At 44.9% G+C, this 24004-nt stretch overlaps 1 protein-coding gene across 1 annotated transcript in view; it reads left to right on the forward strand.

Moving 5' to 3' along the window:
- rap1gap2a (RAP1 GTPase activating protein 2a) overlaps positions 1-24004 on the forward strand; it is a 100941-nt gene that overhangs the window by 60105 nt on the left and 16832 nt on the right. Inside the window, 2 exon segments of the mRNA XM_080772179.1 lie at positions 1439-1523; positions 19093-19128. Coding sequence (XP_080628305.1) covers positions 1439-1523; positions 19093-19128 — 121 coding nt within the window.

Here is a 24004-nt window from a genome sequence, read left to right on the forward strand (position 1 = left end):
TTACCAACACCAAATAGGCTAAATGGTCTTTCCCCTGAAATGAGGAAATCCTGAAGTGACACAACACTGTGAGACGTGTGATTGAAGAGATGAGTTTAATAACGCAGAGGAGAAGAAGATATCTCACAGACTGCCACAGTTTCTGCCTCTTGGCCAGTTCTGTATTTTGCGTGTCTTAAGTACCAGGTCTTATTCCCTAACTTGAGTAAACTAAAGACCTGGAGGCGTGATCAATGCCATTTGGCTATTCTGAGTGGCCAAAGAGCATTGATCACGCCTCCAGGTCTTTACTTTACTCAAGTTAGGGAATCAGACCTGGTACTTAAGACACGCAAAATACAGACCTCCGTCTCAATGTTTAATGGTTAAATAAAAAATTAAATAAAACTGAGTGAGACATTGAGACCTGAGTTGATTTCACAGAACCAAACGATGTTGACATGAATAGAATGACAAGATGAAAGCACTAACACTACCCCTCTCTCTCTCTGTCTCTGTCTCTCTGTGTCTCTCTCTCTCTCTCTGTGTGGTGGTGACATTATATTTCCATACGGTATAGTAATATTGTACTTCCGTTCCATATCAGATTATAACGTTATGCATCTAGTATTGTTCTGCATATGTCAACACCTTTATCTCATCCTCTCTGACACGCACGCACGCACATTATGCATTAATATTCACAAGATAAACATGCATTAAAGGTCTTGTCGGAGGCAACAGAACTCCAGCTGTTAAAACAAATGGACTGTGTGAGTGTGTTTGTGTGTGTGTGTGTGTGTGCGTGTGTGTGTGTGTGTGTGTGTGTGTGCGCGTGCATGTGCGTGTGCGTGAGTGTGCGTGGAACAAACTGGGAAGAAACGATGACCCTTTTTATTTCAAAGACCCACGTTGCATTAGACCACAGTTTGATGGGCAGAACACAGCCATGAAAAAGGAACAAACATCTGCACACTGTCTTCAAATGCAGTGACCAACTTCTAATAGGGAAACAGCTGTCCACACAGCCAGACACAGCCATCAAAGACAAACCATCAGAGCAGTGCCTGGTTCTCGTTTAGGAGACCGAACAGTCGGACAGCGTCCGAGTTATGCCCGGGACAGTGAGACAGGCCCTGGACAGTGAGACAGGCCCGGGACAGTGAGACAGGCCCTGGACATTGAGACAGGCCCTGGACAGTGAGACAGGCCCTGGACAGTGAGACAGGCCCTGGGACAGTGAGACAGGCCCTGGACAGTGAGACAGGCCCTGGACATTGAGACAGGCCCTGGACAGTGAGACAGGCCCTGGGACAGTGAGACAGGCCCTGGACAGTGAGACAGGCCCTGGGACAGTGAGACAGACAGACAGACAGACAGACAGACATTGGATCCAGATATTGTTAGAAATAAACCAACACTAAGGAAATAGTAATGATCTGCTTCCTATGTCCAACAGGAAACAGGAACTGCTGACTATCTCCAACATCCCTCTGGGAGAATGTCCTCCGTCTCCACCGCGCACAGCCCCTCCCAGCATGAAGGTAGGACATGTGTGTGTGTGTGTGTGTGTGTGCGTGTGCGTGTGCGTGTGTGTACATCTCTGATCCACGTAATTCGAGCACCGGTCGACCCACCGGCTTCAAATTTGACACACACGTTCCACCCCCCCCCCCACAGGGAGTACAGTGCCCTGGGTCCAGTCGGTCAGATAACCAGTTGTCCAGAACCCCCAGCCAGGCTCTGCCAGCCTAAGTCCCTCCCATGTCCAGTTTTTAGCGTGCATGTAAACACAAACTTTGCCCTATAGCACAAACATTAACTGCCACTGAAAACAGATGGCCATTTTTGAGTAATGTAGAATGGAGTTCCAACCGCGCCTCTAGCCTATAGCAGGCCAGTCTGGTGCATCTCAGAGGCCTCTAGCCTATGGCAGGCCAGTCTGGTGCATCTCAGAGGCCTCTAGCCTATAGCAGGCCAGTCTGGTGCATCTCAGAAACAGGACAGATAACATGCGAACAAGAAGCACTGGAGCAGCTCAGACGATTTAGGCCCTTGGTTTATTATAACAGGGTGCAAATAAAAAGTGACAACATTTCGATGTGTAAGTTACATCTTATAATGACCTGATGAAGATGTAACTTACACATGGAAACGTTGAGTGTGTATGTAAACACAATTCACACCCGTGTAAAGTGAGGGGTGCTCGTATCTTACAACATCAATTACAACAATGGTTGTTTAAGCAACGTTGTTTGATTTAGTCCTCAAAACAAACATTGAATTTATCTTCATCGTCTATGGCATTTTCTTAAACAAGCATCATTGGAAGACAAAGGTCGAGCCCAAGGGGAACGTCCCGTCCAAGACGTATGACACGCGCTGTTGCATGCTGGGAGATCGCATCATCCTCTTTGGAAGATCCAGACACATGCAAATCCTAGACTTGAGTCCTAGTCTGAAGACGTTATGTAAGCTGGCGGTCATTCAGTGCGGTCTGGAGCAGTCTGAACTCCCACACATCAGGTGGGAACTGGCAGCCATGACTAGCAAAGAACAACAATAATTTGACTTTTGAGTGGAGTTTGCATGTTGAGTACCCTCACAAAAACATGCACTAATCCTGGTCTCTAAACTGCCTCCCCCTGGCCAGCCGAGGCGCCTGATGGAGGGGAATGGAACTGGTCGGAATAACGTGTTCCTTCCATGTGCTACATCCGGCCGGGGAAACTCTCACCTGTCAGGTGAAAAGAAGCAGCTTGGAGGGTGGCTAACAGAAATTACGTCACGTGTCAACCCCGTCTATGGAATTGAATGTTTGTTTAGAGCCGTTATGATTAGGGTACCGATCATCCGATTCCGAGCATCAGCCGATACGGAGTTTTCTCGATCTGATATTTATAACGCCATTGACAATGAAGAGAGTTTAGTGTTTGTTTTTTGTTCAATGTTTCGATTTCCGACACCCTAGTTATGATGTAATTTTATGTTGGGCCAAGGCTATGGAGTTTTATTTTTTATTTTTTAATATATATATATATTTATCCCACGATTTTGTAACCCATTTTTCACCCCTGTGTCAATCATCTAATGTGATCCTGGGCTCTACACACCCTCCACCAACCTAGTCCCCATATATGGGGGACAAGGGGAGAGCAACGGACTTGAACTCATGCTTCCTTCGTGCCTGAGTGTCCAAGTTGCTCCTTTACAGGGGGGGGTTTCCCTGGTTGGACGTAGCGCGGGGAAGGAACACGTTATTCCAACCAGTTCTCTCTGTCTCCCTCCCTCTCTCTCTCTCTCTCTCTCTCCATCATAATACTCGGCTCCCATCAGAAGATTGAATCAGACTTGCGTCAGGTCAGATCAGATCACGGTGACTTAGCGTACAAGAACAGGGTGTCTCTGTGCTAAGTGAGCAAAGCTATCTGTTTCCTGTGCATCACCGCCCGGTAATCTGCCTGGCTAGCTCCACAACGTGTCTCTATTCCTCCTCTCCTCTCCTCTCCTCTCCTCTCCTCTCCTCTCCTCTCCTCTCCTCTCCTCTCCTCTCCTCTCCTCTATCACTGGACCCATGGTGCTGATAGCTGTGTGCTTCCTTTGCTCTCCCTTCCCGGGCTAACATACATCATTCAGGATAATGTGGTCCTTTGGATAGTACTAAAGATAGTCACGTCATGAACAAATCAGCAGAGGGACAGTACTAAAGATAGTCACGTCATGAACACATCAGCAGAGGGACAGTACTAAAGATAGTCACGTCATGAACACATCAGCAGAGGGATAGTACTAAAGATAGTCATGCCATGCACACATCAGCAGAGGGACAGTACTAAAGATAGTCACACCATGAACAAATCAGCAGAGGGACAGTACTAAAGATAGTCACGCCATGAACACATCAGCAGAGGGAAAGTACTAAAGATAGTCATGTCATGAACACATCAGCAGAGGGAAAGTACTAAAGATAGTCATGTCATGAACACATCAGCAGAGGGAAAGTACTAAAGATAGTCATGTCATGAACACATCAGCAGAGGGAAAGTACTAAAGATAGTCATGTCATGAACACATCAGCAGAGGGACAATACTAAAGATAGTCACGTCATGAACAAATCAGCAGAGGGACAGTACTAAAGATAGTCACGCCATGAACACATCAGCAGAGGGAAAGTACTAAATATAGTCATGTCATGAACACATCAGCAGAGGGAAAGTACTAAAGATAGTCATGCCACGAGCACATGGGGCAGAGTGAAATATTATTATATAATAAGTATTAAAGATAGATGGGTATAACTCCTTACAGGTTTGTCCTTGAGAGTGGGAGCACGTCTGAATCAGGAAGCAGGTTTTAAATCAGATTCACTCTGTAGTTATTTCTTGCATGCTTGATCGTCATCGGCAAATGTGCTCTACTGGATAGTGAAATAAATCTGTCCAGATATTTTTAGGTTGGGCACTATTTTCTAGAGGGTTATAGCTGCCTTTGTCATGAGCATGCAAGGCCCGGTGGCCGTCACCACCATGTATGAGACGTAAGATCTGATCTGATCCGTTTACCTCGGTTATAGAAGCAGGATTTTCAAATCTCCAAAGTCACAAAATGAGTTAATAGCACAGGCAGACACTTCACATAGAGCATGTCTGAAATAGAGCTGAAATCGACAAGTAAAAATGAAATAAAAGCTTAAACATGACAACTAGGTGTAATGTTAGAGTCCACAGAAGTGATGTCACGCTGCTGACCCGAAATATGTGTGTGGAACCAAGCAGGAGATCGAACACAAGAATGACTGGAAAAACACTTTACTTAACTTAGAATAAAAGAACACAGGATACGCCACACAGGGCAACAACTAAAACATACAGGAACTCCGGGCGGAACAGCAGCGCAAAGATGGCGTAGAACCAAACTATAATCCGACACAGAGTCCCACAAACACACCACTTAAATCCCATAGTCATTAATAGGCACAAGTGTCCACAGCTGTGTTCCCAGGAGGAAACCGACTCTCAGGTAGGGTGGGGGAGGGGAACACACAGGGCAGGTAGGAGAGAATAACATAAGGGTGGCGGACCAGGCATGGTCCCAGAACGTGACAAGTGAACCTTAATTTCAAGCCTGTTTTCTCAACTCGCTGTTTCTCTGCAAGACATTACTCATATAAGGCATATCTCCAAAACTGGTGGGTCAAACTGAACAATCAATGTCAATTTGAAGCTATGATGATTCCGACTATGATTCAGATTTTTTTTTTAAATCCAATGGCAGCCCCTTTTGTCACATATGCTTTCACTCAGAGAAGACATGTGCGTTTTGCCGCAACCGTCAGTTTAATGGCTATGTGGGCCGTCGAATAAAGCAGGGGGTGCAATCCGCAATCCGAGAAGAGGAATCCGACATAAAGGCACTTGAAAAGACGTTTACAACAACGAGTGGATACGTGCGGGCGGCCATCTTGCTTTACGGACGGTACATATTCTGTTTACTTCATTGCCTATAGCAACCCAATGCTAATGTACGTAGCATTCCGACGGCGAGCTATCATGAACCACTATAAACATTTACACAGACCAGAGCGATTTACAGTAAGCAAAGAACAATACATGGTAATACAGCAAATACTTAGAAATAGTCATCAAGAATCATACGTAAGCTAAACACCTAACATCCGTCACTCTAACAGTAGAACGTCTGTAAAAAGGACCATTTGGTGCAGATCTAGGAGAATGTGTTAAGCTCCGTGCAGGGGGCATCATGCAGCCTCTGTTAATGACATCATCAGTCACGGTGCAGAGCAGGAAGTCAACACCAGGGGTCAATCACTCACACACTGAGTATTAAAGCTGCTATAAGAAATAATATGTCAACTTTTTTATGACCTTTCTTCTGTGTGACACATCTATAGGGGACGCAACCTGCATTCAAAGATGTTCCTTCCTAGAAGCTTTGTCATTGGTCGATTTGCCTGTCTACTTCCTGATTGGTTAGTCATTTCGACCGGTTTTTTTTGTATTACTTTTTTCCACCAATGACAAAGCTTCTAGGAATATCATTGAATGCAGATTGTGGCCCCTAGATGTGTCACAGAGACAATTCTTAACCCATTCTGAACGGGAACCCATTTTGGTGTTACCATCATATTATGCTTTAGCTATTGAAAAATAGCAGATCTACAAGCTCATAGCGCGCCACCAAGTGGCGCGCTACGAGTGAATCTGATCTCAGGTCAGAATGGGTTAAGGGGGGGAGCGTTTTACTCATTGCTGGCTGTCTGAATACAAAAGAAAAAAAAATGTCATTCAAATTTTGACATATTATTGCTTACTAGACCTGTACGTGCCTGTCGGCCACCGGCCTACTTGAGAATGATGTAACTTGGGAACCTAATAATACACGTTGTCAACTTGTAGCACCCCATTTATCTGTCTGTCCCTTTTGTGCCCATACGGAGATCTCTGTGTGTCTGTCGGCCTGCTTGTGTCTGAGGAGTGCAAACTGACTGTGAAAAGTGGACTGGTTAAGTAATCAATTGGCTGGTGTGCAGGTTGCCATGGCAATCAATTGGCTGAGGCAGAGGCTGGAAATTGCACAGGTGAGGAGACTTGGGCTCATTAGGTCGACTGGCAGAGCCTTTTTTTGGTATTTCTGGAGTATGCCACCGACTCAAGGCCGGGCACTGCACTCCCTATGGGGGTGTGGAACGTGTGTGTCAAATTTGAAGTCAGTGGGGCAAACGGTTCTCGAGTTATGTGCATTACAACCGTACACACACACAGGACAGACAGACAGACAGACAGAGCCGTGGGCCCGTGGCACATTATAGTTAGATTATTAGATAGCAGCTTTAATGCCTGGGAAGGCAATAATCAACGTAACCACCAGGGGGTCAATAACTCACAGGCTGAGCCACCGGACACTTGTCTATTAATGCCTGTGAAGGCAATAATCAAAGTGACCAGGGAAGGGTTTCTCTGACATTGGAGGAGACCGCATGTGCACAGCACAATGCAAACTACTGTACTTTATACATAACACAGCACAATGCAAACTTACTTTATACATAACACAGCACAATGCAAACTACTGTACTTAACCATGTACATAACACAGCACAATGCTAACTACTGTAGGTACCTAACTACCATTTTGAGGTATTTTTCCACTACATTTATTTGAAAACTTTAGTTACTTACTTTGTAGATTTGGATTATTAATACAAAACAAACATCAACCACTGCAGCCCTATTTCGAGCATTTCCGACGTTTTTTCGACCGGTTCCATTCCCCTCCATCAGGCGCCCCGGCTGGCCAGGGGGAGGTAGTTTAGAGACCAGGATTACTGCATGTTTTTTGTGAGGGTACCTACCCTAGGGGACACGGGGAGAACATGTGAGGGTACCTACCCTAGGGGACACGGGGAGAACATGTGAGGGTACCTACCCTAGGGGACACGGGGAGAACATGCAAACTCCTCACAGAAAGGCCCTTTCGCCAACCCCACCCATAGGGTATGGGCACTGCATGGTGACGTGGAGGAGAGAACACGCCGCCACGGCGTCCTTACCTCCTTAGCTGTGAGGCGACAGCACTACCACCGACTGTGCCACTTTTTTTTGTTTGAGTCGAGGTTTAGATATGGATATGATATTGATACTAGGGATGTCTGATCCGATTCCGATCATTTAAAAAGGACGTGATCGGCCCCAGATTTCCGATCACCCGATCCGATCGGGACAACCCTAGTCGTCGTAATTAATGGCTGATTTTACACTGAACATAGCTGATCTATCTATATATATACTGTATATATATATATATATATATATATATATATATATTGCCCCACCCATACTGGCCACATGAGACTAGTGAAACGGTGACCCACCCACCTGGCTGAGGAGGCAATTATCAAAGTGACCATCGAAGCATTTCTCTGACATTGGACGAGGAGGAGTGACCACAGACACACAGATACACACACGTGCACACACACACACACACCTCTCTCCTTCCTGCTCTGAACGCTTGTCTTGCACTAAATGGTCCCTGCTGCTGTTGCGTGGAAACCCTGTATGTCCAAAAATAAAACTACTTCCATTTTCTTTCTGAAGTAAAAGTTCGAGTATACTGCAATGTAAAAAATACTCTGTTACGACTATAAGTATGAAGGTTAAAGATTTGCTCGAGTGAAATTACAAAAGTATTGGCATCTAAAAGTAAAAGTACTCGTTACCCCGGCCGTTTTACATCAATGAATAGAAAAATAGCAGATTCACAAGCGAACTTGTGAACTTGTGAACTTGTGAGATTTTAAAATGGCCAAAGCCATATAAATAGGGCTGAAGTGGTTGATGTATGTTTTGTAGTATAATAATAAAAAAATCCACAAAGTACTAAAGGAAACGGAGCAATGTCAATGTCCAACCGAAGCTGTGCGCAGCATAATTAAATCCCCACTATACATAATTGATCAGGTGAAATTAATCGTAGAGGGAATCTAGCAGGATTTCACTTGTTTCCGGGCCTTAGTTTGAGTTGAGAACCGCTGGGTTCTGTGTGAACGGCAGCTGGAGGGTGACCGACGGTGCATGCGTGAGTACCGGGACACTATACTGATAGACGATTCGCGGGAAAAATAAAAAGTAAATAGTTACATTTTCGCTATAGAAACAGATACTCATACTCAAATATGAGTAGCCTGGAACTCACCTATGCTTTCTATGGTATAGGCAGCTCCCGGCAGGATCCGCCGAGAGAAACTGCGCAGCTGCTGGACATGAGACTAATTAATTAGAGCGACAGAGAGAGAGAGGAGTGTGTGTGTAAGGGTGTGCGTCAATTTAACAAAGGTGCAGACGATCAGAAATCAGCAGAGAGAGAGAGTGATCGACGTTTGCGCTACTCTATGCCGAATTGAAGTGGACTCGGACCCAGACTTTTTTTTTCTACCTGGAAATAAAAACGTCTGGGTTTCCGAGGCTAAATATGAGTGACTGACTGTCGTAAACCATACAGAGACACCTCTCCGACAATATTGCAGAGACGGTTTGTTGTTTATTTTCGGTCCTCATTTTTGGACCACAAAAAGCAGAGGTGCGGAGCGGCCCGCTTGGGGAACGAAAGGTTACCGGTTCATTCCCCATGCACACACACACACACACACACACACCTCCCTCATGGTTTAGCGTCGAAGTGTCCTTGAGCAAGGCACTATTGCACCCCCTGCCTTAACCCATTCTGGGCGGGAACCCCCTTTTGGTGTTTTAAGCAATGTGTTATGCTTTAGCTGTTGAAAAATAGCAGATCTACCAGTTCATAGCGCGGCACTTGAACTTGTAGGTCTGCTATTTTTTTAAGATCGTGCAAATGTGGCGCAAATCTTTGAATATTTATATTCTTTCAGAGCGAAAGTTTTTTAACTCAAAAGCCTTGCTTCTGTGAGGTCCCTGGAACAACATATTTTCATATGGTGGTCGGCAGCCAATTACATAATGGTTTTGGGGGTCCTTGACATGAAAATGTTTGAGAACCAGTAACATAGAAAAAAGAAAACTGTTAGGATTTAGAAGACATTTTGTAGAATCGTCCTCAGGTCAAAATGAGCTAAGGGCCGGATCTACCATATGGGCACTTTGGGCAAGTGCCCAGGTAGCCGTTTCGACCGAAAGTCTTCCGATAATTCCCACTAGGTTACTTATTACGCCGATCTTATCCAGCCGATTGGCTCGCCTGGAGCCTACTGGCTGCGATTGGCGTTGATGACACGTTAACCGATCTTATCGGTCTAGTCAGGTCTATACTGAGCCTACTGAAAACGACAAGCCTCCTCATACCCTCCCCTAAACATAACCACAAGCATGTCGCAGCGCGGTCCTAATATTAACGCATGTTCGCCAACCGTAATCCTGCTGGGCTTTTTTTTTTTTCAGTCGGCAGAGCATGCCCATACTCGTCGAAAACAATCGTACTGATCCTCAGTGATCACTGCGGTCTTGTCGATTGATATCAGTCGAAATGGGTGACCCAGGGGCCCTCAGAGGGGCCCTCAGAGGTGTTAATCCGGCCCTGACCTGCCCCTGCCTGCCCTATAAGTCCTTCCGATGAGCAGCTGGTTGGTGCCTCGAGTCCCCGTGTCAATCTGCACGTGCTTGGGTGCCTGCGTGAGTGCAGGGGTCCTCAACCAGTGGTCCCTGAGGGGGTTCCAGGTGGTCCCCATGCAGCTAAATGATGGAGAGTTGGTAACCAAATTGACCCTTCTTTAACTCTTGAGTGTAAATTGAAAGCAAAATATGGATCCTTATGCGTCCACATTTTGGTTTAATGTTACACTCTCAAGAGTTGAATTATTGTTAAACATCTGGCATTACTTAATTTCTAAGACATCTACACAATTAGATGAGATAATTTAGAAGAATTGTTATTTTGATCATCGTTTTCTGTTGTCTCTCCTAGTGGTAAACCAACGTCACAGCATGGAATTGTGGTCAAAATGTTATCCGACGACGACAACATCTTTAATTTTAGTTTTAGGTCTGAGAGGCTAAATATCATCAAATGGTGGTCCGTGGCTCCATTGCAGAATAGCCTTGATGTGAAAAAGGATGAAAACCACTGGCCTACGTGATAGAATTAATGATGATTATTATCAATAATACTATCAACTCTGCTCTGGGTCACATCACCTCCAGATTCTCTACATTCTGAATTCTAAATAGGAACAGGAAGCATTAGAGGATTCCTTTGTCCATACAGTGTGCGTGCGTGTGTGCGTGCGTGTGTGTGTGTGCGTGCCGTGCGTGGGGTGGAGAACGGACTGGAACAACTGGTTCTACTCAAAGCTGTATTCCGTTTTCAGCCGGACTCGACCGTCCTGTTTAAGCTTTACATGAGCTCTGAGAGAGAGAGAGAGAGAGAGAGAGAGACAGACAGACAGACAGACAGACAGACAGACAGACAGACAGACAGACAGACAGACAGAGATCACAGCAGTCTGCAGGAGAAAACGAAGGTGACACTGACGAGCACATCACAGGTGCACTGTGGGGATGAGAGAGAGAGAGAGAGTTCTGTGGAAAGGTCTGCAGTTTGCCAAGGTCTTAGATGAATAAAGATCACAGGCTGGCATAGACACATGCACAAACATGCACGGACACAAACACAGTCACACACACACACACACACACACACAAGGTGTTCTTTGCGGCTTCGTACACACATATAAGACGAACATGCTCTGTGCTGTCTGTGTTTCATGGCCACCTCAATGCTTTTCCAATGGATTTGAAGTCAATGGAAGTCTGTCTGTCTGCCTGCCTGCCTGCCTGTCTGCCTGCCTGTCTGCCTGCCTGCCTGCCTGCCTGTCTGTCTGTCAGTCTGTATGCCTGCCTGCCTGCCTGCCTGCCTGCCTGTGGTCTGTCTGTCTGTCTGTCTGCCTGCGTGCGTGCGTGCGTGCGTGCGTGCGTGCGTGCATGCGCGCGTAACTGCGTATAGTGCCTGTTGACACTATAAGCTACTGTGTCAACTCTCAGACGTTTCAAACGTTAAATATTAACCCAGGAGGTTAATTGTACGTCTGTGTTAATATTCATGACGTGGACTTGGTTTGTTACTAGCTGTGTTCTTCTCTCTGCTCATGTCCTTTTAACTCACACATCATGATGGGTGAGGGCAGGGCTCGACAGTGCGACTAGGTACTCGCATTTGCGACTAAAAATATCACTGTGCGAGTTGTAAAATTTAATTTGTAGCACAGGTGCGACTACAGGATTTGACCATTCAATCGTGATAAAGACAAGTCTCTGTCTACAGCAAGTGCACATTCTATAGTCGCGGTTCTATACCTACATTTATATTTCTGAACGGCGGTGTCGTTCGCCAAAAAGAGCAGAGCTACAAGCTAACAACGTGTCGCGGCTCAATGCGGTTTTCATTTGAAGATCTGTCCCTTTGCTCCCACCGCCCCGCCCCTCCCTGTGTTGCTGATCAGTTCTCTTCTCTTCCCTGTCAGCAGCGGAGCGAACGCAACAGGATAGCATGTATTGGTAGCACAGAAGGAGTTGCTAGGACCCCGACACGTTGAATACTAAAGTTATTTAGAAAGTTTGTAATATTAAAACATCACTTGATATAACTTTTAACCAAACGTGGGTGAAACAGCGTGCAGCCGCGCACGTAAAGAGTGCACGTGCGCACGCACATGGAGTGGACCGGTATACCAAAACAACACTTGCTAAGCACCTCGCTAAAAGCGTGTGCGCAGCAGCGCAATACGAATGACCGACCTGGCTGGATATAATTATTAGTCAGTGGCTAGCTCAGGACCAGGTCCATAACTCTAAATGCAACGCATTAGACTAGCTATGGACCAGAGCTAGTCAGTGGCCTCACTGGCCTGCATAACGAGCAACGTAAAAAGCCTATATGTCGGATTTTCTGTCTGAACTGAAGCAGTCAAAGCCAAGGAGAATGTTACATTACTAATTCACCATCGAGTAGCCTCTGCACTAAATGTCACACTCACATGATAGAACAGCAAGATAAAACGGATAGTCTGTCCATCCATTCATAAAATGAATTGACTATCTATCTATCTATCTGCATACCAAACTAATAGTCTATCAGTATAAAAACAAATTGATTATATAAAAAAATATGATATCCAGATGAATATCAATATTGTGATAATTTCTGAAAAGATATTGTGATATAATATTTTGTCATATTGCCTGCCCCTACCTCATATCACTTTATTAAAGAAAAATCACACCTGTGTGAAGTGAGGGTCACTCTTATCATCATACATCATGTTTTAATTTACGTCATATTTAGCAGAATTTTGACCTAATTTCTCCGTTCATTGTCAATGGCAAATATTGAGACGTGTGGGGACTAAAGCTGTATATAGGAGGGGCTATAGCGCCCCTCAAAAACACATTATTTGATAACTTTTCATCGTGCTCCTAAAATAATTTGTGTGCTACTAGATTTTTCAACTTAGGCGCACACGTGCTACTTGGAAAAATGCTAAGCGTCGAGCCCTGGGTGAGGGTCCAGTTGGTTCCATTTGTATCAAATGGTTAAATTGGAACTCATTTGAATTAAATGAACAGAAAGACTTTTACTGTGTATGAAATCATAAATTACAGACTAAATGAAACCCACACCTGGGCTCAATATGATGATGAAACGCCATCTCTGTCTGCACCGTGTTTTCTTTGTTGTATGTTTCTCGCGTTCTGACTCCTCCAGTCGCACAGTTTTTTTCCGCTTTCCAGACGCTTTAACGCCCGCCCCCTTCCGCATTCCGGACGCTTTAAGGCCCGCCCCCTTCCGCGCTCAGATTGAGGTGATCATAATACAAAACATCCAATGTTGACTAATAAACAGGAAATTATCACATAGTGATATTTGTCAGGTGAAAGAAGCGATGCCTCCGTTGTGTTCTTGTCTCTGTTGTGTGTGTGTGTGTGTGTGTGTGTCCCCCCCATATTAGTATGATCGTTCTTTTAGTAACGTGTATGTCACAACCTGGAGCCGCGTGGCCGTTGTTTGCGTTCGTTTCAGACGTATCTGTGCGTGGTTCAATGACTGCATGTGTTTTGTTGTGGCTTCCCTGCTGTCTGTCCAGCTCATCAGACTATAGCAGCTGTTGTCGCTTCGAGGCTGCTGGTGGTGAACGCTTGCTCGCCGCGGTGCGGCAATCAGCCCTTTGGCGGTGCGTGGATAGCATAGCTTATAGGAGGCAGGCACTCATACTACACTCCCATTGGCTTATAGGCAGCGTGTGTGGCAGCCAATCAGGACTGCAGCCGATGGGCACTTTATCTATAGTTGTTTGTATTTTTTATGCTGTGTGAGGGTGCTGGGGGTGTGGCTTGAAGGGGGTGTGTCATAGAAGGTGTGACTTGTGGGCGTGGCTACCCCAGACCACCCCCCCCACCCCCCCAAATCTCCTGAATTCTGACACTTCAATGTTGGCAGCCCTGAGCATGCGTGCGTGTGTGCGTGCGTGCGTGTCAGAGTTTGTCATTGATATGGCTACATATGAAAGCTATAATTTGCAGCCGGCCTCATTTCCACTTGACACTGCATGAGTCACATGCACACACACACACACACGCACACACGCACACGCACACACGCACACACACACCCTCTTGCAGGGATCATTCAGAGGTGTTTGTTTGGACGTGTTCGTCAAACAATTAAACCAAACAACAAAATGACATTTCCTCATGCATGGTAGTGTGTTCCACCCTTTAGCCAGGAGGCTAACGGTTAATAACACGCACGCACGCACGCACAACACAGCAGTTAGTGGCTATGGCAACATATAATACACAACAGGTTCTCTCTCTCTCTCTCTCTCTCTCCCTCATTGTGGCACTTAAGATGTCAAAAAGGAACATGCATTAAGTGCTTTCTGCTGTTGCTGCTGTGTGTGTGCGTGCGTGTGTGTGTGTGTGTGTGTGTGTGTGTGTGTGTGTGTGTGTGTGTGCTTGCGCGTGTATGTGAGCATTTAGTGGCTGTGCGACTCCCTGACAGAGGAAGTGGTTTGTTATCGGTGTGCATACAGTGTGTGTGTGTGTGTGTGTGTGTGTGTGTGTGTGTGTGTGTGTGTGTGTGTGTGTGTGTGTGTGTGTGCGCGTGTGTGTGTGTGTTATCAGTGTGTGCATACAGTGCAGTGTGGGTGTGAGAGGGTGTTGGACAGGCTATCTTTACCGCCTTGAACCCCTCCCCTCTCTCTCTCTCTCTCTCTCTCTCTCTCTCTCACACACAGACACACACACACACACACACACACACACACACACACACACAGAGAGAGAGAGAGAGCAGTCCAACAGCCATATATATCTTTCTGGGTGATGATTATGTTGCATGTGTGTCTGTGACGTCTGACTGTGAGGTTGTAAATAAGACGTGTCATGTTGTAACGACAAGCCCCTTTACACTGCCGGTGAGTAACTCACTACATCCAGGCCTGTATACTCCAGTACTGGACTTCATTCAACCAAGGTTCATGTTTATGGTTGTTATTAACATTCTGGACGGGAATCATTATGTTATACTTTAGCTATTGAAAAATAGCAGATCTAAAAATAGGTCTGCTATTTTTGAAAAATCGTGAAAATGCAGCACAAATCTTTGAATATATATTTATTCACGTTTTTTTAACTCAAATCTTTTTCCCTGGAACAACATATTTTCAGATCGGGGTCGGCGGCCAATATTTATGGGGGTCCTTGACGTGAAAAAGGTTGAGAACCACTGACACATAGTAGCCTCGGAAACCCAGACGTTTTTATTTCCAGGGAGAAAAAAAAAAAGTCTGGGTCTGAGTCCACTTCAATTCGGCATAGAGTAGCGCAAACGTCGATCACTCTCTGCTGATTTCTGATCGTCTGCACCTTTGTTAAATTGACGCACACACGTACACACACACACACACACACACACACACTCCTCTCTCTCTCTGTCGCTCTAATTAATTAGTCTCATGTCCAGCAGCTGCGCACAGTTTCTCCCGGGCAGGAGCTGCCCATGCCATAGAAAGCATACTGTAGGTGAGTTCCAGGCTACTGATATAGAAACATGAGGTTTTTCAGAAAACTGTCAGGATTTAGTAGACAGAATCGCCGTCAGTTCTAAATGGGTTAAGGTTGTTATTAGAGAAGTTAAAAGATGAGTGTGGGGCTAGTGGGGAATTCCAAACAGTGATTAAATATGTCTCTTTTTTGCACGAATAATTTACAGTGATTTCTTTATTATTATTTACTATAGTCCTACTAGACCACTTGTGCATGCAGGGGGTCAACAGTGATATTTTCATGAATTGGTAACACCTGGTGGTTTTATATTGTTGTACTCCTACATGTCTCCTACATGTACATGTTTATATTTTGGTATGGTAACTCTTCCAATTCAGTAGCTTAATGCCAGTTATCGCCAGTTAGGCTATATGTGATCACAACATAGAAAGACAAAAAAAACATTGCATGGATGCACCTGGGACGTATCCTCAGTAATGTGTCCCACGGTCATCTGGGTTTCGGGTCTCTCGAACATCATACCCCTCACTCAGGTGACCCAGCCCGGGTAATCAAGTCCCCGACTTACGTCCCAGTAGCTACCCTCGATCAGTCCCATTAGGGAAAGACTTAGGTCCCAGTAGCTACCCTCGATCAGTCCCATTAGGGAAAGGCTTACGTCCCAGTAGCTACCCTCGATCAGTCCCATTAGGGAAAGGCTTACGTCCCAGTAGCTACCCTCGATCAGTCCCATTAGGGAAAGGCTTACGTCCCTGTAGCTACCCTCGATCAGTCCCATTAGGGAAAGGCTTACGTCCCAGTAGCTACCCTCGATCAGTCCCATTAGGGAAAGACTTACGTCCCAGTAGCTACCCTCGATCAGTCCCATTATGACTGATGAGGTCATCACATTTGGGCACATTTGGGCAAGTGGGTCTAGTAGGACTATAGTAAAATAAAGTAATTGCCATAAAGTTTGGTAAAAAACAAACAGCATATTTAGCCACAAAAATAGCAAAAATCGTTAAAACGAAAGAAATAATTTATCACTCATCTTTTACGTTCTCTAATACCCTAAAACATGAACCTCGGTTGGAGAAAAAAGTTGTCCTTTAAGTCCTTTTTTGGAGCATTACTATGGAATCTATACGCTTCAAGCTTGTAGATCGGCTATTTCCAGCAGAGTGTGCTTTCTACTTGCTACTTTAAGTTTGAGGCCAATCCTCAATCAGGCTGTCAATCAGTTAGGACTTTTCTGTTTGGATGTACAGGCTGTCAATCAGATAGGACTTTTCTGTTTGGATGTATGGGCTGTCAATCAGATAGGACTTTTCTGTTTGGATGTATGGGGCTGTCAATCAGATAGGACTTTTCTGTCTGGATGTATGGGCTGTCAATCAGATAGGACTTTTCTGTTTGGATGCATGGGCTGTCAATCAGATAGGACTTTTCTGTTTGGATGTATGGGCTGTCAATCAGATAGGACTTTTCTGTTTGGATGCATGGGCTGTCAATCAGATAGGACTTTTCTGTTTGGGTGCATGGGCTGTCAATCAGATAGGACTTTTCTGTTTGGATGTAGGGGCTGTGTGAGGGCCACATATGATGGCCACACAAAGTTGGTAAAGCATGGTGTGCAAACTTGTCTTTGACTTTGTTGGTTTATTTTAGTTTATATTTATTTTCAGCACTACTACATCTACATGCACAATTGTGGTGATACAATTGTGGTGATAAAGTTACAGACGAGTGCACATCCATATGTCATATTTTGTCAAATGCCAAGTTGTTTTATCAGGAGTTATTTAATGTTCTTCTTCTTCTTCTTCTTCTTTCCGGTTTTATGGCGGTTGGCAAACCTTTCACGGTGCATTACCGCCACCAGCTGGACTGAATATTTAATGTTTTTGTTGTGAGTACTGGAATTTAAATGGCTGGTCACAGAAAGAAGTGCCAGCTGCTTCAGATTGGCCTAATTGGACTGCACCATGTTGTCCCCTTTGCATTGGGGTTGGGCAGGGATTTAGTTTTGCATTTTTTTAATGATTTTGAAGAAATGCATTTTGATATTTCAGTTTAATTATGTTTCTTTTGTCTATGATTTAGTGACGTGTCGTAGTGGATTATGTTGTAGTGATTTGTAGTACCGGTATGTTTAAATGCTATGATTTGTCTTCCCCTGTGTGTCAGTGGTGGTTTGATCTCCCACTATATATGTTCCCCTCGTGGCTCATTTTGGTTAGTTCAGTCTTGATGTAAGTTCAGTTTGTTCAGTTCAGTTCAGTTCAGGTTTAGGCCTAGAATTAATTTATATATATTATTTTGTCATGTTTTCATGAGAAAATAAAAGACAAAAAATACATTTTTAAGAAAACCATACAAGAATCCTGGTGTCTCTCATTGCCGACCAACTCTGGTCCCTGACAGGCTGTCAATCAGATAAGACTTTTATGTTTGGATCAGATGTATGGGCTGTCAATCAGATATAGGACTTTAATGTTTGGATGTATGGGCTGTCAATCAGATAGGACTTTTCTGTTTGGATGTATGGGCTGTCAATCAGATAGGACTTTTCTGTTTGGATGTATGGGCTGTCAGTGTCAAGAAAATGAAAAGTGTTTATTAATAAAGATAGTGCTCCACAGCAGCAGTCATACCAGACAGACGAATGTCATTTTGACACTGACGAAGGCCTGCGCGCCGAAACACGTTTGTCTGTCTGGTATGGCTGCTGCTGCGGAGCACTGTCTTTATTAATAAAGACTCCTACTCGACTGGAAGGGAGGATTTTATTCATTTTCTATATCTTCATTTGGAATCTGCACCCAGCACACGCCTGAAACTATATAAAACTGTCTGAGTAGAGCGGGCCTTTTCCCTTGAAGTGAACTGTCAGTGTCATGGCCAGAAAGTAGGGTTTTTTTAGCCCCTCAGTAGGCGTTCCTGCATAATGTTCTGGGTATGATGATGTCAGGTGCATACCCTCTACCCTTGCATCCCTAAGCTAAGATAACTAACCTAATCTAAGATAAACTGAGCTGAGCTACTTCAGTCAGGACAAACTCAAGAATGGATGGAATATATATTTATTGAATATAAGATGAGCAATACAGTTATTATGGTTTGGCGATGTATTGGATCTGCTTTTTAGTATACTCAGATCAAGCGCATCAGTCCCGACCATAGGCACTCTGAATCCCCCCGTACCTAAACAGTAGATCCAAAACGACAGGTGGTAGCTGGGGTGGAGGTGGGTGAGCAGCAGGTTTGTATACAGCAGCGCGCTGATAAAGCAGCAAGGGAGGAAGCAGGAGGAGGAATGCAAACCTCCGGTTAAAGTAGCCGATATATGAAGATGGAGTGAGTGTGTGATTGGCTGAGTGAATCATGTGAATGAGAGCGTGACGCTGAGGTGGCCCAATTAACGGCCGGCATGCGACTGCACTGAGGTTCCCTGACTGAACTTGCTCTGCACATGTCTACGACAGGCACACATGCTCATTAAACTAAACTAAACTAATCTAACTAACGTGTTAGTGAGTCTAAAGTGTGTTGTGTTTCTCTCTGTGTTTTCAGTCTGCGGAGTTCTTCGACATGCTGGAGAAGATGCCGGTAAGAACAACCACACTATATCCATGTTTACACTGTTAGAACAACCACACTGTCCATGTTTACACTGTTAGAACAACCACACTATATCCATGTTTACACTGTTAGAACAACCACACTGTCCATGTTTACACTGTTAGAACAACCACACTGTCCATGTTTACACTGTTAGAACAACCACACTGTCCATGTTTACACTGTTAGAACAACCACACTGTCCATGTTTACACTGTTAGAACAACCACACTGTCCATGTTTACACTGTTAGAACAACCACACTGTCCATGTTTACACTGTTAGAACAACCACACTGTCCATGTTTACACTGTTAGAACAACCACACTGTCCATGTTTACACTGTTAGAACAACCACACTGTCCATGTTTACACTGTTAGAACAACCACACTGTCCATGTTTACACTGTTAGAACAACCACACTGTCCATGTTTACACTGTTAGAACAACCACACTATATCCATGTTTACACTGTTAGAACAACCACACTATATCCATGTTTACACTGTTAGAACAACCACACTATATCCATGTTTACACTGTTAGAACAACCACACTATATCCATGTTTACACTGTTAGAACAACCACACTATATCCATGTTTACACTGTTAGAACAACCACACTATATCCATGTTTACACTGTTAGAACAACCACACTATATCCATGTTTACACTGTTAGAACAACCACACTGTCCATGTTTACACTGTTAGAACAACCACACTATATCCATGTTTACACTGTTAGAACAACCACACTATATCCATGTTTACACTGTTAGAACAACCACACTGTCCATGTTTACACTGTTAGAACAACCACACTATATCCATGTTTACACTGTTAGAACAACCACACTGTCCATGTTTACACTGTTAGAACAACCACACTGTCCATGTTTACACTGTTAGAACAACCACACTGTCCATGTTTACACTGTTATAGAACAACCACACTGTCCATGTTTACACTGTTATAGAACAACCACACTGTCCATGTTTACACTGTTAGAACAACCACACTGTCCATGTTTACACTGTTAGAACAACCACACTGTCCATGTTTACACTGTTAGAACAACCACACTGCCCATGTTTACACTGTTAGAACAACCACACTGTCCATGTTTACACTGATAGAACAACCACACTGTCCATGTTTACACTGTTAGACCAACCACACTGACCATGTTTACACTGTTAGAACAACCACACTGTCCATGGTTACACTGTTAGAACAACCACACTATATCCATGTTTACACTGTTAGAACAACCACACTGTCCATGTTTACGCTGTTAGAACAACCACACTATATCCATGTTTACACTGTTAGAACAACCACACTGTCCATGTTTACACTGTTAGAACAACCACACTGTCCATGTTTACACTGTTAGAACAACCACACTGTCCAAGTTTACACTGTTAGAACAACCACACTGTCCATGTTTACACTGTTAGAACAACCACACTGTACATGTTTACACTGTTAGAACAACCACACTGTCCATGTTTACACTGTTAGAACAACCACACTGTCCATGTTTACACTGTTAGAACAACCACACTGTCCATGTTTACACTGTTGGAACAACCACACTGTCCATGTTTACACTGTTAGAACAACCACACTGTCCATGTTTACACTGTTAGAACAACCACACTGTCCATGTTTACACTGATAGAACAACCACACTATATCCATGTTTACACTGTTAGAACAACCACACTGTCCATGTTTACACTGTTAGAACAACCACACTGTCCATGTTTACACTGTTAGAACAACCACACTGTCCATGTTTACACTGTTAGAACAACCACACTGTCCATGTTTACACTGATAGAACAACCACACTATATCCATGTTTACACTGTTAGAACAACCACACTGTCCATGTTTACACTGTTAGAACAACCACACTGTCCATGTTTACACTGTTAGAACAACCACACTGTCCATGTTTACACTGTTAGACCAACCACACTGCCCATGTTTACACTGTTAGAACAACCCTATCCATGTTTAAATTATACCTCTACTGCAGGGGTTTTCAGCTGATTATGAACCACCCTAACTGAGAATCAACCTGGGGACCACTGTTGTGTTGGGAGGGGGGATATGGGCGTTGTGTGGGGGGGGGGGGGGGGCAGTTTCCCTTGAGATTCAACCTCCCTTTTCTGTGGAAGTTCTTGATGTCCGACTTCCCATTAACTGACAACATTGACGCGTCATCATATGTCACCACGTCATTTACTGCATTGTTTCTCAACTTGTGGTCAATGAAATAAATTACAAATCTTCACTTTCCTACATTACTAAATGCATGTTCAGCGACCACATGCAATACCTTCATGGACCGCCAGTGGTCCACGGACCACCTGTTGAAAACCCATGCTCTACTGTATTCTGTCTGTCTTTGTCTGCTTGCACGCACGCAAGCCCGCCCGCACGCACGCACACACACAAACACCAACCCAATCGCCAGAGGAAACGTTGTCACTGCATGTTAGTTCAGAATCTGACTGCATTTCAACGTTCAAATTCATGGTTATAGGTTCGGGGGGGTTAGGATTAGGGTTCACGTTAGCATAGTTCTTTGCTGCAGGAGATTGCAGACAGAAAGACACAGGCAGGCAGGCAGAACCATTAGCCTTTTCATGGCACGCACCATCTAGAAGGTGCTCGCGCACCACAGTTTGGGAACCACTGGCTTAGACTATAGAGGACCACCGTTCTGGTCCGTCCATAATACCTAGTGCCATTTCAAACAAAGCATCCCATAGCCCGATGGCGTGATTGGCTGAGAGTCAAACAGCCTCGGTTAGACGAGGACTTTCACAAGAAAGGAAGAAATAAATGCAAATGTATAAAGAACTCCATAGTCTCCATTTGTGTTCTCCAACATTCTGGTCCACTTTGGAACTATTATGTGGAAAGGGTGATCATCTGAGCCACTCAGACTTAATTTTGTCCCCCTAGACGGATGGCTCAGACTGCGATCACAACAGAACTGTCTCGATTATGATTACTGCTATTGTCTGGCTGCGGGGAAGAGTCTGGTAGATTGATGCTATGTGCATATATAGAGACCTGTCTGTGGTACTACGGTATTACAATGGGGAGAGAGAGAGAGGGACGGACGTGGGTGGGTTGGAGGTATCAGATGTAACAATGCTTTTTGACCCTCCTGTCTCTCCGCCATGCTGCGTACGGACAGCTCCCCAAGGCCGACGACACCCGCAGGTGCAAGGTGTGGTAAACAGGGACACGCATGCACGTGTGCACGTGCACGCACAGTAAACGATGGCTCCAGCAGTGATGCTTTTTGTCGTGTGTTTGTGTGTGTGTGTGTGTGTGTGTGTGTGTGTGTGGTCATCAGCTATACGTGTCGTGGTCAGTGTAACGTGATCCAGAGCCTCATCCAAAATAGTTTAGTCCGAAATCGTTACTTTTCAGGATTAAAATTCTAAAGTAGTTTGACGAGTTTTGACCAAATGGCCCAGCAACCCGATCTCACCCAGGAGACATACACCCATACCCAAATAACACAGATTGGCACATAAAATACTAGAAAACCCCCAAATCTGTACACATTGCACTGAAATCCTCCCCAGAGACCATGACGGAGGGGAGCCGTCTGTACCGCAGTGGTTCCCAAAGTTTGTCATGCCAAATTGACACCCATGGACCCCCATTTGCCAGGGACCCCCATAAGAGAAGATGTGTCCGGCTCTAGCAGTGATTCTCAACCCGTTTAATTTCAAGGACCTGAAACCTGTCCCAGAGTTGCAACCTGTCCTAGAGTTGCAACCTGTCCCAGAGTTGCAACCTGTCCCAGAGTTGCAACCTGTCCTAGAGTTGCAACCTGTCCTAGTTGCAACCTGTCCTAGTTGCAACCTGTCCGAGTTGCAACCTGTCCGAGTTGCAACCTGTCCGAGTTGCAACCTATCCCAGAGTTGCAACCTGTCCCAGAGTTGCAACCTGTCCTAGAGTTGCAACCTGTCCCAGAGTTGCAACCTGTCCTAGAGTTGCAACCTGTCCTAGTTGCAACCTGTCCTAGAGTTGCAACCTGTCCTAGTTGCAACCTGTCCTAGTTGCAACCTGTCCGAGTTGCAACCTGTCCGAGTTGCAACCTGTCCGAGTTGCAACCTGTTCCAGAGTTGCAACCTGTCCGAGAGTTGCAACCTGTCCGAGAGTTGCAACCTGTCCTAGTTGCAACCTGTCCGAGAGTTGCAACCTGTTCCAGAGTTGCAACCTGTCCGAGAGTTGCACCCTGTCCCAGAGTTGCAACCTGTCCGAGAGTTGCACCCTGTCCCAGAGTTGCACCCTGTCCCAGAGTTGCAACCTGTCCGAGTTGCAACCTGTCCCAGTTGCAACCTGTCCGAGAGTTGCAAGCTGTCCGAGTTACAACCGGAACAGTAGATAATGTTTTTGGGAGCGCGACTGAGATAATGGGGGTGAAAGCCACGCCTCCGTCGTGATCAAAACAGTAGTAGTGTGATATGCACCGATTTTGGGGGTTTTCTGTACGGACTTGCCAATCAGGGTCAGCCCAGACTGCCAAGAACGAGTTTTTATAGTCTTATATTGAACTAAGTAAGATCGCTAATTTAATATGCATCTGGATAGGCAATTGATAACAGGAGATGGTCCGCCAGTGAAACATTTCCCTTCCGTCCGCTCCAATGTAAACTGACCAATGACCACGTCAGTGTTGTGTCAGTGTTGTGTCAGTGATGTGTCAGTGTTGTGTCAGTGATGTGTCAGTGATGTGTCAGTGTTGTGTCAGTGATGTGTCAGTGATGTGTCAGTGTTGTGTCAGTGATGTGTCAGTGTTGTGTCAGTGTTGTGTCAGT

The sequence above is a fragment of the Protomyctophum bolini genome (genome assembly GCF_963924005.1).
Source record: "Protomyctophum bolini genome assembly, chromosome: 9".
Classification (NCBI taxonomy): Eukaryota; Metazoa; Chordata; class Actinopteri; order Myctophiformes; family Myctophidae; genus Protomyctophum; species Protomyctophum bolini.